The 17823-nt window shown below is 38.8% G+C and overlaps 1 protein-coding gene across 1 annotated transcript in view; it reads left to right on the top strand.

Annotated features, from left to right (window-relative positions):
* Nucleotides 1-11391: 11391 nt before the first annotated feature.
* COL14A1 (collagen, type XIV, alpha 1) overlaps nt 11392-17823 on the top strand; it is an 86866-nt gene continuing 80434 nt past the window's right edge. The window contains exons 1-6 of the mRNA XM_009877733.1: nt 11392-11446; nt 14128-14202; nt 14286-14441; nt 15138-15257; nt 16656-16820; nt 17209-17370. Coding sequence (XP_009876035.1) covers nt 11392-11446; nt 14128-14202; nt 14286-14441; nt 15138-15257; nt 16656-16820; nt 17209-17370 — 733 coding nt within the window. The remainder of the gene's footprint in view (nt 11447-14127; nt 14203-14285; nt 14442-15137; nt 15258-16655; nt 16821-17208; nt 17371-17823) is intronic.

The raw sequence follows: 17823 nt of genomic DNA, 5'->3' as shown, positions 1-17823 counted from the left end.
CAGCAGGAGACTAGTTATCTAATTTATTAACTTGTCTGTTTAGTTAATGTCAGATGCTTCAGTAAGTATTACTAGACAGCGTAAAATGAGGTATTTGACTAAGCCACAGGAATGATTACCTTCTGAACTTCTGCTCTGTTGGCTGCGTTTCACAGTTTTACTCACTTCATCCTGGCTAATGTAACTGCAAATGTTGGTTTTAGTCATGACTTTTTTTATTCTTTTTATTACTTACTGAACTCCTAGGCTATGGAACTCATTAACTATGTCTTTATGCACCCTATAATTGGCCTTACTAACAGTGTTTCCCTGAGCTTTCTGGAGGGCACTTTAGCTCTTGTATTACGAGCAAGCAGAAGAAAGAGATTGTAACTATGTTTTGTGGGCATTTTTCTGTTCTTCCTAAACAGTCCTTGTCTTCACAGCCCTTGCACAATAATCTGCTTCTGCAATCCGATAATAAAAACAAAGTTTATTGGAAAGAGTTTGGCTCTTCTATTGTCAGTATGTTTTCATCTTTGCTTTGTGTTAGGGATCACTGAATCCTGTAGCCTAGTGGGGTTGCTCCAGCTCCACGCCCCCAGATTCAACCAGTGGCAGGACTGAGCATTAGTGCCAATAGGTCCGGGGTGATCAAGCACAGGGCTTTGTCAAACTATTAAGCAGCCACCTGTGTAGGTGGAACTGGCCCCCTTTATCCCTTTATCTTTCTGTTTTTCTATGCTTGTTCCTCCCCAGACTACCTTGATCCCTCCTTTCATTGCCTTTGGTTCCTCTCCTAAACATATCATACTAAGTCTTGTACAATCCCCAGATAATCCTTCTTGTATCCCATAAGTCTCATTAACCCCTGAGCAGTAACCCCCACCAGGATGAACCATGAACAGACCATGCTATGAAGTAAGTACAGGTTATAAAAATGTGTTGCTGATCTTGGAAGATACCAGCAAGGTAAGACCCCTGCAATTAATGTTTAGTTTTTGCATCTTTGCTGTATTTATATAAGAAGCAAACACTGAACTACCTGACCTGAGGCTGCGTGATAGAATCATAGAATGTTAGGGGTTGGAAGGGACCTCTAGAGATCATCTAGTCCAGCCCCAAAGCACAGGGGATAAATCACAAGGTCACCAGAGAGATATCTTGTGACTTTTGGTCAGACCGTGATTAGTATTTGCTGATAAGTAATTGTTTTGGCTTTTTTTTGTTTTTAATTAAAAGTTTCAGCTTACCTTTTTTTTTTTTCTGTTGTGGTTCCAATGCTGTATAATATTGAAGGGTTGCTTGAGCTAGATGCAACCAAGTTTACTACAAAACTAATAGCCATGTAGCTGTATTATCCAGTACAGCACTCTCCCTGCTGAAATCACTAGCCTGCTTGGAACTAGCTAGCTCACTCAAGGAGTTCTACCTTCTCTGTTGCAAAGTGTAGACATAACCCTGGCTGTTAGTCTTTAGCATCAGTTTTTTTAGATGCTGCAGAACAATCAGGGTGGGTGCGGGAAGGATGGACTCAGACTCTTTTCAGTAGTGCCCAGTGATAGTACAAGCACCAATGAACACAAGCTGAAACACAGGAATTTTCATGTAAATATGAGGAAGAACTTCTTTAGTGTGAATGTGAAAGAGCACTGGAACAGGCTGCCCAGGGAAGTTGTGGAGTCTCCGTCTTTGGAGATTTTCAAAACCTGCCTGGATGCAATCATGTGTGATGTGCTTCAGGCAATCCTGCTTTAGCAAAGTGATTGGACTAGATGAGGGGGCCGGTTAGCTCAGTGGTTTGAGCGTGGTGCTGACGAGGACCAACTCCGAGGTTGCGGGTTTGATTCCCGCTCGGTCCCCATGTGTTGCCTGGTCTAGTCGAGAGGTGGCGTCCCTGCCCAAAACAGGGAGGTTGGACTAGATGATCTCTAAGGTCCCTTCCAGCCTAGGCCATTCTATGATTCTATGATCTCTAGAGATCCCTTCCAACTCCAGCAATTCTGTGATTCTGTGTGACTCTTCATGGACATCTTCTTAATCAACTTCAGGTGATGCAAATATTTGTTTAAAAACAGAAGATGAGGTAGACTCATCAGAATATACCACTGCTTCCTTTGACATATGAATTTAGGGTACCCCATCCAAGCCATGTTGGCTTCTGTGCTTCTCAGAAGGTAGAATTTTATGAGAGGCGTCCATTAAGTTTCTGAGCTAGTCTGTAAACATTTGAGCCAGTGTGCAGAGCTTTGTATGTTAGAAATTTCTTATTAGTCACTGGAGGACTTACAGGAGGACTCTGTTGCAAGGAAGCTCTTGTGTAAACTCCCCTTTACTGTCTGGACAATGTAACTCATTGTACTGTGGCTGAGCAATGCTTATTCCAAGGGTCCATCATACGAACTTCTCTGGAGGACATAGCTAATATTTTGTGTCCTTTGACTGCTACTGTCGACTTGGATTTCCTTTTGCAACGGCAATACTCTAACGGCCCTGGCTGGGATCCTTCAGCAGACTCCTGCATTCTGCCTCCCATGACTGGAAAACCTGGTAGGAAGTATCAGCCTTGACAGGATTCTTAAACGCTTTCACTTTGCCATTATTTTGGTAATTGTTTTGGAGAAGACCATCTGGCCAAGCTGAATAGCCATTAGTTTATTTGCAGGTATGTTGAAATCATCTGAATAAGAGACAAATATATTCTTGAGAGAAAGCAAGCCTGAAGGTGAAGACCCAAAAATGGCTACAGAGCCTGGAATTGGGAAAGGGTTCACTCCAAATAGTGCACTTTGATCCTCACAGAAATCCCAAAGTGAAGTAAGATCAGGGAAGAGAGAGGAACAGAGAGAAAGAGCTGTGAGGAGGGTTGATCTTAACATAAGAAGGGTCTCATATACATTTTGTAACTGCCTTGTCTGTTTTGGATTTCTGTAAAATTGTGTGTATAGTTTTATATATTTACCTTAGCCTGGTTAGAGTATTATCACAGAGGCTGCTGGATACCTGCTTCAGTTTGTCTATGTCAGACAAACTCTCGCATTGTTCAGGAAATAAAGCTTGGCATTAGAAATTATGTCTGCTCTCCATTCTTACCCAGGGATTCCACTTATCTCCTGGCTCCTCCTTTCTGTAAGAGGAACATCTTCCATCCGTAGATATGTTAACATCATATAAATGGTCGTGGTTGTGCCTTACCTCCTGTTCAGGCCAGACAGAAGCTGGTGACGGGACAAATTTTGCTTCTGTTACCCACAGTCTCCTTCCCTGTCCCTCTTCAGGAACTCTCTCTGAATGTGTCTGCTTCATTCAAAAGTAGACACAGTGTTGTCAGATAACTAGAGAACGTGTAGCTCAGCAAAACAAAACCCAAGCTTTATAGCTCTCTATCAGAGTACAAAAAGAGACTTAGTCTCTCTTGGACCTAAACGTAAATTTTAATTTTGTCATAAAGTAATCCAGCTCATAATGTCAGAATTACTCAGGTTCATAATGTCAGAATTACTCAGGTTCATAATGCCTGAGTTATAAGATGTTTGTCCTTCTGTCTCTGCACAGTAAACATGTATAACACTTGGTAAGTTTGAACCGTTACCAAATGAAAACCTCCTGTCTGGGCTTTTTTTCTTTGGTAGCTTTCCCTAAGGTGCTGACCTTTTTTTTTGTTGTAGTGCCATCTATTCTTAGTTGAAGTGGGAGACTGCTATTCATGTTCTTGAATGACTGATTAATAGAAACTCAGTTGAATGAATGGTCTTTCATTCTCTTCAGACTGCTTTTCATCTCTTCAAGTCATTAGCTCTTCAGCTCCCATCCAATCCTCAGTGCGCTGGCATGGCTGGATTCTGCTGGCAGCAAGAGACTGTACCTAAGTCAGATTTGGGGTCCCTGTTGACATGTTTTATTATTGAAATACTTTCATTACTACCATGCTGAGACACTCCTTAACTCCTTCATCGTCTGGCAGCACCAATTGTTATAATTTGAGGTCTGTAGGCTTGCTCATGACTATGCATATTCTGGGCAAATATCTCACTGTATCATGAGTGATGCTTGTCTTTGATGTAAGATGCTACCTAATCTTTGAAGCTGAAGCTACGGAGTAACAAATTGGAACTGGGCTTTTTTTTTTTTTTTTTAAATTTGCGTGGCGACCTTGAAGGGAGAACCAAAAATAAGCTTTGAGGAGGTGGTAGCAGACAGGTACATTAATAAATGCCAAAGTACAAGACCAAGGCCCTCTTGTAAGAAAGCTACGATCACATAATTGCTGCATTCATCAGCAAACTCATCAGGGATTTGCATGCCAGTTGTATTGAATACTCTGATGAATAAGCTGGTGGTCTTGTGCTCTGGACACCGAGCAGGAGGTTAAGGTTGATGTTTTGCTATCTGTTTCCAGGACTGTGGTCCCTGAGATGGCCTTGTCTTGAATGCAGCTAGAAAGTGCTGAATCTTTTGCTTTTCTGCTGCCTGCTGTACGAGTTCCTTTTCAAGGCTGTTTCTTTGAGAGAAGGGAAAAACTTTGAAATAAGACATCTCATTCATCTGATACTAACACTTGATCAACGTCAAGCAGGAGCTTGCACTGAGGAGAGAGGATTTCAGGGTCATTTCCACTCCTACTGCGTAATCTGAGGTCTTCATGTTCTTTCTGGACTTGCTGATGCGGGACTCTGATCCCAAGCGGTCTCATGGTCAGCACTGCCTGGTGCCCTGCGTGCGGAGTAAGCCTTGGTGTTACAAGTCAGCTATACCCTTTAGTTAAAAAGGTGGTAGTTAGTAGCTGAAACAGAACTTACTTACCTATCTGAGTGGTCCATGTTTTCCACCTCAAAGGTGTTTTTGCCTCGCTGGTTAGCTGTACCAGTTGCACTGCTCTGGCTGCTTGCAATAAGAGGGTCTTGTTTCTTTGTCTGACTGCTGGGTTTCGTGTGTGGGTCTTTGACTGATGAAGTGTTTGTTTGACTCATTATTCCCCAGTAAATGAAGCCGTGTTGTTCTTGTGCTCTGCTCTTGTGGAGTCCTCAAAGGAGCTTCTCTGGAGCACCAGCTTGGTCCCAGAGCATATTTAGCTTCCCTCTATGCAGGAAAGTTCACAGAATTAGGGCTGTATAGTGGTGCAGACAGCTGTTTCAGAAGTAAATATTAGTCTCGGCAGGGCTTTGCTTGGGTTTGGTTTGTTTATGTCGTTAAAAATGTGCGCTAACATTTCTGATCTTTTACACTGTGCTTTCCAGTAAGTGTGATAAAGGAAAGAAAACTGTAAGGCGAGAGCATAGGGATGGCAGCTCCTTCAGAAAGACTAAATTGGCTGTGGCCTGTGAAATATCACTCATGTCTCGTCTCTTGTCTGCCTGCCCCATATCTTATCTCTCTTCTTCATACTGTCAAGACCTTTCAAACTCAACGTCCGAGTTTAGCTCAGTGTGTGAGGGTCAGGGAGGTGGTGTCAAACTGTGGCAGATGCTTCTGCCTTAAGAGCTTCATAACATTTAGTGGTTTTTTTCTTCAAGAAGTAATAATAACGCATCAGTTGCAAGCAATAACGTGTCTGTTAGAGGTTGGTTGAGGTACTTTTATGAATTTGATGGGATAGTTCTGTTACAGTTATATTTTAAAAACAGAAAATGACACTCAGAAGCTCATGTTTCGCCTCAACAGAATCACAAGTTCAGGCTTGCAACTGTTAGTGTTTTATTAATCTGGGAACAGGAAACAGATGGCAGGAGGGGAACTCTAAAACTGATTTACTAGAATGTAATTATGCAACAATTATTATTTACTGAAAAAAATGAGTAAGAAGAATTGAAAAAATATTTATTGAATATTGAATAATTGTTAAATGTTGAACACCTTTTCTTCGGAAGAAAAAAGATCCTCTATTGAGTTGCATAGGACTATTTTAATAACTTTTTATATGATTGTTCTTGCCCTGCTTTTCAGGCATCAGGGTAGTTTAACTATATGCGTGTATATTGAAGTAATGGGTTTAGTTAAGGGCCAGCAGTTTCATTTTGATTATGGCTGTTGTAAATTGCTAAGTAGCTACTATACAAACTAAAAATATACTCAGGTGTCTAAACATAGTCTATACCATTGGATACAGACTCTCCTTTGGTTTTGGCAGCTCCTGTAATAGTTCTGTACTTTGAGTAGCAACCAATAATTTGTCTAGATTAATTAAAATAATTGTCTTTTCACTATAAAGAAAAGTAGCTATAAATGGTATTGAATGGAGGAAAATATTCAGTAAATTGTTTTGAGATTTATTATTAGCCCTTTTGCAGTTAAAAAATTTAACTGTCCATTGTATATGGTATCACATAACTGATGTACCTGTATATATTGTTTACCTGTCTAGCTGAATGGTACCATAAGTACGAGTTAAAAGAAATAATAAGTGATTGGAAGAGACTGGAATCTCAGACAAAAAGAAATATTGCAGGCTTGAGGACAGTGGTGTAATCTGCCTGTGGAGAAAAATGTGCAGCATGGCTATCTAGTAATTTGTTTATGGTAGGGAGTAATTACTTTAGTGGATGAGAGGAATTTTAAAGTCTGTGAACTAGAGGAAAAGAAAATTAGAGGTTATCTTAAATTCTCATTTAGGAAAACATAGCTGTGGTGTGTTTATTACTGCTTAGTGCACTGGTCAGTGCAGTGGCACAGACTTTTGAGATTCTTCTTTTAAATCGCTCATTGAGATGTAATGAAAAAAACCCCACAAAATCAAAAGCTCTGATGGAGACTTTTTTTGTTGTTTTTGTTTTAAATATTTGTCTTCTTTTGATTGATAGCACACATTTTAAGAGACTGGGAACTAGATATGTGGAAACTGTTGCCAGGGTCTCTTTGCATTGGGTGACAGACTATCAACTACGTCGCTCTTGGGGCACTAGCCAAGGGCAGGGGTGCTCAGGTAGTTTTCTCCTTGATCTCACTTATGAGAGGAAAGGGCTTAAGGTGGATGAGCAGATCCTATAGGACAACAACTAGTTTTGCAGCTGCTGTCAGCAGCTTTGAGGCTTGATAGCTGCTTGGAAGAGCAGTCTACCTGACTAAGCGGGGCAAAATCATCTTTTGATTCAGCTTTTTAAATAGGACGGTTGGACTTTTCGGCTTGGAGGACAGCAGGTTCAAGGGATATCTTTCCAATGTGTAAAAATACACATCAGAAGAAGTAAAGAAGGCAGAGACAGACTCTTCTCAGTGGTGTCCAATCAAAGAACAAGAGGCAGTGGACACAAACTGAAATAACTGTAAATTCCATTTCATCAAAGAAAGCACTTTTTCTTTTTTTACTGTGAGGGTGGTCAGACACTGGAGCAGGCTACTCAGGTTGTGGAGTCTCAATCCTCCTTAACATGACTGTACGTGGCTCAGAGCAATCTGCTATAGTTGCCCCTGCTTTGAGCTGGTCAGTTTGACAGAGCAGTCTCAAGAGTTTCCTTCCCACCTTCACTACTCCGTGGTTCTCTGGGAGTCAGAAGTTTGTCAGAATAGAGTGTTCACTCTGTGCTAATTAGACAATGGATGAATTTCAGAGGGCACGAATTTCACCCTGAGCTTTTGTGGATTGACACGTGACATCCAAAATTAGTGATGCTTCTGAAGATTACCATGTATTTATATTTATACAAGTATATACATTGGTTACATTATGATAATATTTCAAGAAATGATTGAAGGTAATGTAAGGTCTTGAAAGTCTTCTGCATTGTAACTGTAATGCACCATCTTTTTTTTCTGTGGTTTCTGGATGCACTGGCCACATCATCTTATATGCCTGTATCTATAATGTTGAGCTGTAATGTAACAGTGTTGTTGCATTTTTCTTCCACTAATTTTTAATTAATTCTGTGTCAATGACTTCCATATATTTGCAGCATGTTTTCTCAGGCAGGCTCTTTTCTGTTACTTTACTTGTTGTGTTAAAGCTGTAACTTAGTTACACACTCAGGCACAGTCCAGCTCTTTATCATGATTTGGAGGGATTTATACATACAGCTTAATTAACGTTGAGGATTTCTGAGTGCCAGTTTTGTCTGCAGCCCTCTGATTAACTGCCTTCTAGATAGCCAGAAGTCTGTCTCAGGGATTTCATGCTTCACTAAAGTGAAGGGAAAAATAACCCTTTTAAATCCTGTTGTATTTGTTACATAGGAATGGTGGATAAACATGACCATATTAATAAAAAATTATAGTTCTCTGCCTTGAAAAGTAATTTAGACTTTGAGACAGCTGTTTCGTTTAAACAGTCATGCACTGAGACGCAGGACTGAGATTTAAGAGAAGTAGGAAATTATCACTGAAAACTGCAGAAGAGTTTCTTAAGTTTCATGTACTTCACAGAAGGGTTGCGGACTATCTTCAATGTAAATCATTATGGCTGAATGGGCACAGTATCTTGCCATGTAGAATTTCAGTTTTTGGAAAGATTTCAGCAGTGTGCTTTGGTCTGTGTTGACATGTTACCTGTTGGAAGAGAAATTAAAATAAGTGTTTTGAACTCTCAGTTTAAATGCAGTGAGATTTTAAAACATTCTTCTATCTAGGTATGCACACCAAGAGAGTTTAGTGTTGCTATTTGGGAAGCTGCTGCAGACTTCAGGTGCTTCAGTGCTATCAATCAGCAATGGACTTGCCAGAAAACATCAGCACTTCCATTCATAGTTCCCTTTTTTACTTATTCTATCCCTCAAGTAAATTAACAAGTAAAGATGTAGGAAGAAAGTTCTAGAAGTTTTTCTGAGGTAGCGACTGCCTACTGCAGACGTACAACTATCATTGAGTGTGTATGGAAAGGTACATAAAAAATATCTGTGTGCTTCCTTCTCTCACTCTTGAGAATTATTGTTAGTATGTGTAGATGATTAATGTGTTTTACCAGGTACTGCTTTAATTAGTTTTTTGGCTTTAAATTCAAAAACTATGCTTTAAATAGCATTTATTTATTGCTGTGTACTTTTTGAAAGAAGCAAAATTGTTGAACTACAGCACTCACAGTGAATTGTGACGTGATTATGTTTCTATGATTAGACACAACAGAATCAATAAATCTTAATAGTTCAAGTCCCCCAACTAATAAATTTGTAGGCCAGCCAGTTGGGCTCTCTTAGTTTCCTGGAACAGAACAAGGTGCATGGGAAAGGGCTGGATGCTTTATTTTGTTTTGTTTTGTTGTTGTTTTCTTTCTAGGGAGCAGGGACAAACTTCTAACCTTGTTGGGCTGCTCTTTTAACCTAATGATGTTCCAGCATTTGAGTCCTTCAAATTCAAGCTGTGGTTGGATCTAGTTCAAAGAAAAGCAGTTATGTTGTATGCATTTGTCTGGTCCGTAGCCTGACATATGGGATGTGTTAAACTGAGATCTAAATGCAATGATGATATCACCAGCACAGTGCAATAGTATCAATGTCAGAAGTGTGGACTAGCAAGTTGCTGATTTTTGGAGCTGAACACTGCCTCACGTCCCTGTATTTTTTTAACCCTTTTTTAAAAAGAAGTGACTTTTTTGATGTAGATTTATATTGCCCATGTCCTCAGCGGTGCCTCTGCTCAGCTGGGGTGCTGTCAATCACTGGGGAGGACTGACTTTTCTCTGTCATTCATGCTTTATTCACAAAGTATTTTTCACTCACTTCTGTCACCAAGCTTCTTGCATTTTGTGCTTTGTTACCCTCTGAATGAGTCTTCCATTCATACTGTATTATTACCGACCTCTACTTGAACTTTCTTACTCTCCAACATATATTATTTGACTTTTCCACTGTGACAGGGAGTAAGAAAGGAAAGGACATATTGCAGACTTAGAATTATGATCTTAACTTCTAGCAGAAGTGTGTATTTTGGCTCTTGAAAATTAGAAAAGTTTCATGCCAAGGCGACACAAAATATCAAATGTTTTTTCTGCAAAATCTATCATAGCTGAACGCAAACTGAACTGGTTCTTCTAAGACATGGAGTCCTCCTGGGTGGCAGTACCTGTATTTGCTGCTTTTCCCTTTACCTTTCAAAGAACTTTAAAAGAGTAATAGTATTAACTCCAGGAGTCGAAAACCCACTAGTTTAAATGTCATAGTTTTGTGTTTGTGTCTAAGTATGGCTTACAGTTTTTTTGGTCAGGCTTCTGCTTTTTAATATTGCCGACTTGCTCGCTGAGTGCATGTGTGAAAGAATAGCAACAGGTTGAAAACGTGGCCTCAGGGAGGTCATCAGTGTTTACAGAAGTTTGCAGACCCTGCTTTGTTCTGGTCGTCCCCCATTTCTTCCAGAGCCGCTTCGGTCCTCTCTCTGCACTCCATTCCCTTCAGTGGGACGTCTCAAGGGTCATGTTTTGCAGGCTCCAATAACTCTCCCTCTATCCTGGAAAGTCCTAGCTGGATCTTTTTTTTTTTGTTTTTCAGTGTTGCCATCACTGACTTCACTCTCAGCCAAGCTCTGACATGGGTCTCAATAATGTTACAGCATTTACACGTTGGAATTGCAAGCAAATGCATTGCCTTCAGTGTCTGGGGGCTTGAGGGAGCAAAGGCAGGAAACATCAGTTGGTGGATGCAAAATTCCTTCAATGCTGGTTGTTCTTTGAAAGATTTCCCTGAAACAAAGAAACTGAAATTCTCGATGATCATACGACTGTTGGCAATACCAAAGCAGGTTTTGTGCAAGTATCTTGTCCTAATACATGGCTGATGGCCTGTAGTTGTACACTGCTCTCTTTGGAGGTGAAATTTGGAGCCTTTGCCTTCTTTTGTGACATGCCGAAGTGAGCAGACCAAGCGTCTGCTCCTCAGTTAGTTTCCTGGCAGAATGGCAGGTTCCTTCTGCCAAATAACACTAGGAAGATGGTGAATTTGCTATAGGATGTCCATTAATGTTTTTACTTTCTCCACATCAGCCTCCTCCACTCACTGTGGGTGGATGTACTGAGGGTGGTTGCTGGTGTAAAATATATAAGCTCTTTTTCTGACTTCAGGTTGTTTTCAATTCTGTAATTTTCTCTAACCTAAAAAGCTCAGACTCTGTTATCACTTGTTTTGGAATGCAGCGCTTGAGGTAGGATAGTGCTATCTATATAACATTGGGAAACATTATACAAAATTAGGTAACTGGTCTCCTCCCTACTGTCCTGCTCTCAGACCTGGTGAGTATTGTATAATTCAGTGGCAAATGATACCTTCTCTTTCACTACCATTTTCTTGAAGACTGAGTAAAAGGAAAGTACGCACAACCTGATCACAGTATTGAAACTTGTAATGGGCTAAAACACTGAGTATTGGAAGCTTTTTTTTTTAATATGGAATTATATGCTGTTGTTCTCCTTTAAGAAATGTTTTTGAGAAAATTGCCTATTTAAGTTAACATTTAGTTAGTTGAAATGTTTGAAATTATCCTCAAACCCGATAGGAATTCATGGCCATGTATGGTGGTGTGGAAAAATTATTGAAAAAGACATTTGCTAGAACTGGTAATGGAAACTAGCTAATCTCAGTGGGGTGCATAAATTTTTTACTTCACGTTGTGTCTTTTAGACTAACTTTATAAACTAGGATGATGTGGTGGTTGTATTCCTAAGAGGATTTAAAGAATTCTATACAGCATGTTATTCTGTTTAATGTCTCACTGTTGTTTATTCCATTTTAGGGAACTTTCTACAATTCTATTAAGCACAACAAGGAGAAAACATAAACAAATAGTGGGTGTACAGAAGTAACAAAACCTAAATGTTTTATGCAGAAAACATTCAACAAGTATCTCCTATCGACGAAGAATGAATCAAATTTTCACATTCTGTGACATTGCAGTACAATCTTGGATCAAACCACACAGGCTTTTTTAACAAAAAACCCAAATAATTGAATGATACTATTTGCGCTGATCTGCTGATGTGGAAATAAAATGTTGAAAGGAATGCTGTTATTGTTTGCTTTATTCTCTGGGTTTTGCTTCGCTGACTGGGTTTACTAAAACCAATGAAAGGTTTTATTCACAAAGCCATCACTAAAGGATTAAAGAAGCCCTGTAGGCAAAAGTTGTTGATATGAAGTGAGTAAGACCTAGCGTACTAACTGGTCTTCACAATAAGTGTAAGATTTTAGAATTAAAGAAGGGAAACAGAGCCACACAAATCCTGTTATCCTCATTGGGCTCTGTGATTAAGCTGCTGGGATCATACTGAAAAGGTACATCTGAGCGATGGTGCAGCTGCTTGGATGTGAATCAGGAATCAGTCCTATCATTCTTACAGGTGTTGAGCAGTGTTTTACTTTGCCAGTAGTTCTTTTTGAACCTTAAGAAGCTCATCATGACTGGTGTGAGAATGGCACTGTTGAACTGCGTGTTAATGGAAGACACACACTGCAAGTAAGGCAGACTGATTAACAGAAAGTTTATTTGGCAAAGATATATAAACCACGATTTTTTGCCACGAGCAGTAAGTTCCTATGAAATCACAAAACAGATTCCAGTTGTGCTGAAATCAGGGGAAGTTTTCCCGTTGACTTCAATGATACAAAGATTTGGACTTCCTTTGGATTAATCTTCTAATTTAAGCTCATTTTTCTGATGCTTACTAAATGTTCCCTAGTGTTTATGCATTAAAATGTGTTGCCAATTCAAATAGCATTGTCTTGTACTGTAAAAACTAAAATAAAATATTTGTTTTGGCATCTTTGTAAGTGGAATTTTTGTCATATGTTCAGAACTTATTCTACACTGCTAGCTGCACGTAGGAAATGTTCCCCACTCTTCTAAAAACGTTTTTAGTGCACGTTTAAGACGTTAACTGTAACTTTATGGATTGGGTTTCTCAGTCAGTGGATTTACACTACAGTATGAACCTGTTAATTACTACCAATTGTTTGAAGTCCTTCTGCACATCAGATTGTTTTTGCCTATAAGACTATCATTTTGTCTTTAGAGAAGATTGTCGTTAGTAATATGGTGTTAAAGGTTTAACTTGCTAACTCTGTGGTTTATTCCGTCTCTGTAACAGGAGAGCTGCTTGTGAGCTAATGCAGTTTACTTCTAACAGTGTACTTGATGATTAGTGTCAGTACCAGCTTAGATGTTGGTATCCTTTGTGAACTAATGCATGTAGTGGATCCTGAAAAAAATGGACGATAAAAGTTGAGCTGCAGCTTACTTCACTAATCTGAAGTTTTTTTACAGTATTCGGGGACAAGATTTTCTTCCCTAATTGGTCTGTGATGCGTGATACCTTTTTTTGCTCACGTGTTTTGCTTTGACTGTCCTACTTCCATTCTTTGCTGGTTTTATTCTTCAGACATAAGCTCTTGTTTGGTGTATCTGTGTAACATAACTCATTTGTTTTCCCTCCCTACAATGTGAATCCACTATTTCAGCAACTTCACTTTTACAGTCACGCAACCACTCTGTGGGAAGTGGCAATTCTGTCTGAGATTGTGGAAACCTCTTCCTTTCTCTTTCTTTCCTTCCTGTTGTTTTCTCGAACTGAATGTAGTACTTCTGTTTAGGCTTCTCGATTTCTTAAGAATCTGTGTCTCTATAAACATTCTTGTTGGCTTATCTTGCAGTTTGTGTCTCTGTTCCCATTTCCTCCGATTTTGTCATTGCTTAGCTAAACATTAGAGACCCTGAATATGCATCCCTGCTAATTCTCATCAGGTCTCTTCTGTTGGTCTCTGAATGCTCTTTTATTTTTGTCTACTTTTGCATATGTTTGTAATATTAAGTGTTCATGTGGTGCTCGTTCTCATACAGATATGAGTTTGAATCTGACACTTTTATATTTTACTTTTGGTGTATTGAGTGTCTCCTACTGAGGTTTAATACAGCATATTTAACTGACCTTCAGTTTTACTCTAGACTCCCAGAGAGAGATTCACTTCTAACTTTAGAAGTCTGCAGCTCAAGAGGTTTTTCTACAGAGCTCTTGGGATGTATTGAAACATCTGCTTTTCTATGTTGACTGTAAAAGGGGTCATGATAATTGTTTTGAATGTCTGCATTTCTAGGTAGCTCCCTCTTCATCGTCTATACCTAAGGTTAAGAGTCCTGAACTGTATACTCTGTATTTCTTTTCTTGAGAATGAAAACCAACTGCTGGTTTGATTGTGTTGTACAGGAGTTACTTTTTCAATTTCTGTTATTTTTTTCTTTCTGAAGAATTGTACTTCCAGAAGCTGGATTTCTTGTTCATGGACCTTCTAAAAGTAACTTTGGAAGAGTGTGCTAAGTACAGTGAGAGGAGGAAGATATACATTTATTGAGTTACAAATTTATCGTTGAATTAACAATATTGTTTTCATTTTAATGATTTACAGGAAGCCTGTTCACCTGCAAGACTCCTGCAATTGCAGATATTGTGATATTGGTAGATGGTTCTTGGAGTATTGGTAGATTCAATTTCAGACTTGTTCGACTGTTCCTGGAAAATCTGGTTTCTGCTTTCAATGTGGGATCTGAGAAAACAAGAGTAGGTAAGGTGCCATATTTCTTTTGCTTAATATTTCTGTAGCAACATAAAAATTCATGATTTCAGGTTAGTTAACACCTTAATGCTACTTATCTGTGGAAGAGTCATCCTCACCTGGAATTAGCACTTCTAGCATAAGAGCAATTCTGCTGGGATGTTTGTAATATTAATTTACTGTGATACTCAGCGTAGGTAAACTCTAATGCAATGTCAGTGAAAAAGAAAAAACAATGGAAGCAGTCTTACTGACTTCAGTCAGCAGTAGATCAAACCCTTGCAGTTTAATTTGCAGAGGAAGAATGTGCCAGTAGATGGCTTTTTTCAAGATTTAAACTGGCTCAGATGTTCTGTTTCTGTTCTGCTACTTATATTTTACTCTGTCCAAAAAGCATATTAAGTAGAATTGTTCAAAAAACTATTTCTTGGAATCTTCATAAACTCTGAAAAAGTTACATGCTCCTTCTCATTTACTTTCCTTAGCACTTGAAAGAAAGACTTTGGAAATAAATTGAGAAGTTGCCACTAAGAATAACTTTATACTATTTCTTTGCCATCAAGCAATGTGATCTTTCTAATATGGTGGCAAAGTTACTCACAGTAAGTTTACTATGGTAAAGCTATTAGTAACCAAGTGCATACAGTATACTTGGTACTTGAAAAAGTATTGTCTGATGGAATTCCTTAATTTCTGGTTTTTTAGGTCTTGCACAGTACAGCGGTGATCCCCGAATTGAATGGCATTTGAATGCCTATGGTACAAAAGATGCGGTTTTGGATGCAGTCCGTAATCTGCCATATAAGGGAGGGAATACATTAACAGGTACAGTGTGTGTTTTAACTTTTGCCTTTTATTAACAACCATATTCTGCTGCGCAGACTAAGAAGTGTTAGTGCGCATCGTGAAAGGTAGAAAGGATAAGGTTTTTGCAGCTTGCTGATGGCTTTATCCAATGTCAGCAAAGTCTTTCCTGAAGTGCTTGTCTTACTGGCTTCACTGGGAATTGTTCTGGTCAGGACAGGGTCTCATAAAACATGAACTCTCCCTGCTGGAAGTAAGATCTTTCTAGGAAGAAAATATAAAATCCATTCATAATGTTCATGCACAGAGATTATTCTGGAGAAGGAAAGAATGTTGCTTTAATATCTGATAACTGGCAATAGTAACTTTTCAGATGATCACCTGGGGTTTTTAGATTTCCGTTGACCTTTTAGCAGTTTGAGCACTGAAGCCTCAGAAGACACTTGGTGATGGATAAATGGGGGATGCCTCTCAGCCTGGGAAAAATACTGCCAGCGAATACAATTCTAGTATCATCAAAGCAGCAGTTAGTAATATTGGCTGTCTTGCCAGGAGAATGACGCATCCGAAGACCCACAGAGTCATGGCCTTAAGTAAAGTGCTGCCTGCCTATTTAATTATTTTTGCTTTCGATGGAGAGGGAAGCAGAGAAAGAATATGCAAGATTCTCCTTCTCTTCTGCAACAGCCTTTATTTTGGCAGAAGAAGTGGTTGCAGTGGGAAAAAGGACAGAAGGACTGTACTGAAATTCTAGGAATGAGATTACTGTGAGGTAGCAAGTAGTAAAGTGTCATGATTATTTTATATGAATATTAGAGGAAGGTGACTTAGGAACTTTTGCCGTGGAAGACTTAAGAGAATTGTCAGATAGGATTTCATTGTGACATGCAAGTTTGTCCTGAGGGGTTGCTGTTCTTCCCTTTAAGTAATTAACATTTATTAAAATCAGATTCTCACTGAGCTTTATTTAATGTTTTATTCAGTTCATAAATTGGGCAGAACAGGCAGACTAACAAATTAAAGCAAGATTGTATGCAGCATGGGGATTTACTAAGCTATCCAGAGGATTTGCTTTCAAAAAAGCAGTGTAGGTCGCAGGAGTGGGAACTTCCTACTCTGACTTTGTAGTGTAAGAAACAAAAGACGGTGCATTCACATGAAGATCAGTTTAGGTTTCTATGGCCAGTTTAAAATACATTGACTGATCAAAAGGCTGCTAAAGATCAATGTCACCTTCTCTATAGTTTAGGCTGCTTGTTGGAATTTATTCTTTTAGCAAATAATTTTTTTATATACTTATTCTTCATTAAAAACTTTCTCAGAATGTTTAAATTGAGTGGAGAGATAAACACTGTGATGTTGCAGAATTAATGGACATTTTTCCCTCTTAAAGGTCTTTTAATTTTTTTCCTTTTTTAGGTCTTGCCTTAACTTACATTTTGGAAAACAGCTTTAAGCCTGAAGCGGGTGCAAGACCTGGAGTGTCTAAAATCGGTATACTGATCACTGATGGAAAATCCCAAGATGATGTCATCCCTCCTGCTAAAAACCTACGAGATGCTGGCATTGAGCTGTTTGCTATTGGTGTGTATTATGCCACATCCATGTATTGTCACCTTATGCTCTGGTGTATTTGTATCTGTTGCCCTCTATATTAATGAAGTGTTCTTTCTTGTGTATATGGTAAATATCATTAATTTAACACTTCTTTAATATGTTCTCCAATTCATTGCTGCTGTAACTGGAATTTGACTGTATATATGCCTGCTACAGTATCAGGAGACAGCTGAAAAAATGCCAGTTATGCTGAAATTAGCATCTTGAAATAACACCTCAACAACAGAGACATCTGAAGTTAGCCATTAAAACAGATAGAAATAATTGGGTTTTAGTAATTTTCTATCAATCCCTGTACGTAGGTTTTTTTCTTTTTTGTTGCAATTATTTTCTTCATTTTTCTTTTCAATGAAAGGTGTAAAGAATGCAGATATAAATGAACTCAAAGAGATTGCCTCTGAACCTGACAGCACACACGTCTACAACGTTGCGGACTTCAACTTCATGCATACCATTGTTGAAGGTCTTACCAGAACAGTGTGCTCACGAGTAGAGGAACAGGAAAAGGAAATCAAAGGTGAATAAGGAACGAGTTGTAATCTAACTTAATGTGAACTTAGAGCTAAAAATGCTGTTCTAAATACCTGCAGTTCTAAGCTGGCTTCTGGCATTTATGTTGTATATTCTTTTGCTCACAAGAAAGCACACTGTGAGGGCCGTTATCTTCCTGGGTATGTTTCATTCTTGCTTTGGCATCTTTGATCTTTTGCGCTCTGTTTCTGATAATGGTCAATATTATCGTATTTGGAAGTACCAAAAAGTACAAAAATATACATTAATTCTGCTGTAACTATTTTCAAGTGATCAGTAAGGATTTTTTTCTAAAATACACAACTTTGGGGATGAATTACTTTAACAGCTGCTTGTGAAATTGTTATGTTTGTGTTGAGCTTTCCGTCTCCTAGGTTTCTGTATTTATTATCTCAAAAGTTTTAAAAAATTTCAACTATTAACGTGGCTTTTTCCATTC

This window comes from Apaloderma vittatum, unplaced genomic scaffold (genome assembly GCF_000703405.1).
Source record: "Apaloderma vittatum isolate BGI_N311 unplaced genomic scaffold, ASM70340v1 scaffold16400, whole genome shotgun sequence".
In the NCBI taxonomy this organism is placed as follows: Eukaryota; Metazoa; Chordata; class Aves; order Trogoniformes; family Trogonidae; genus Apaloderma; species Apaloderma vittatum.
The sequence above is the reverse complement of the archived record's forward strand: the minus strand, read 5'-3'. Positions and strand labels throughout refer to the sequence as shown.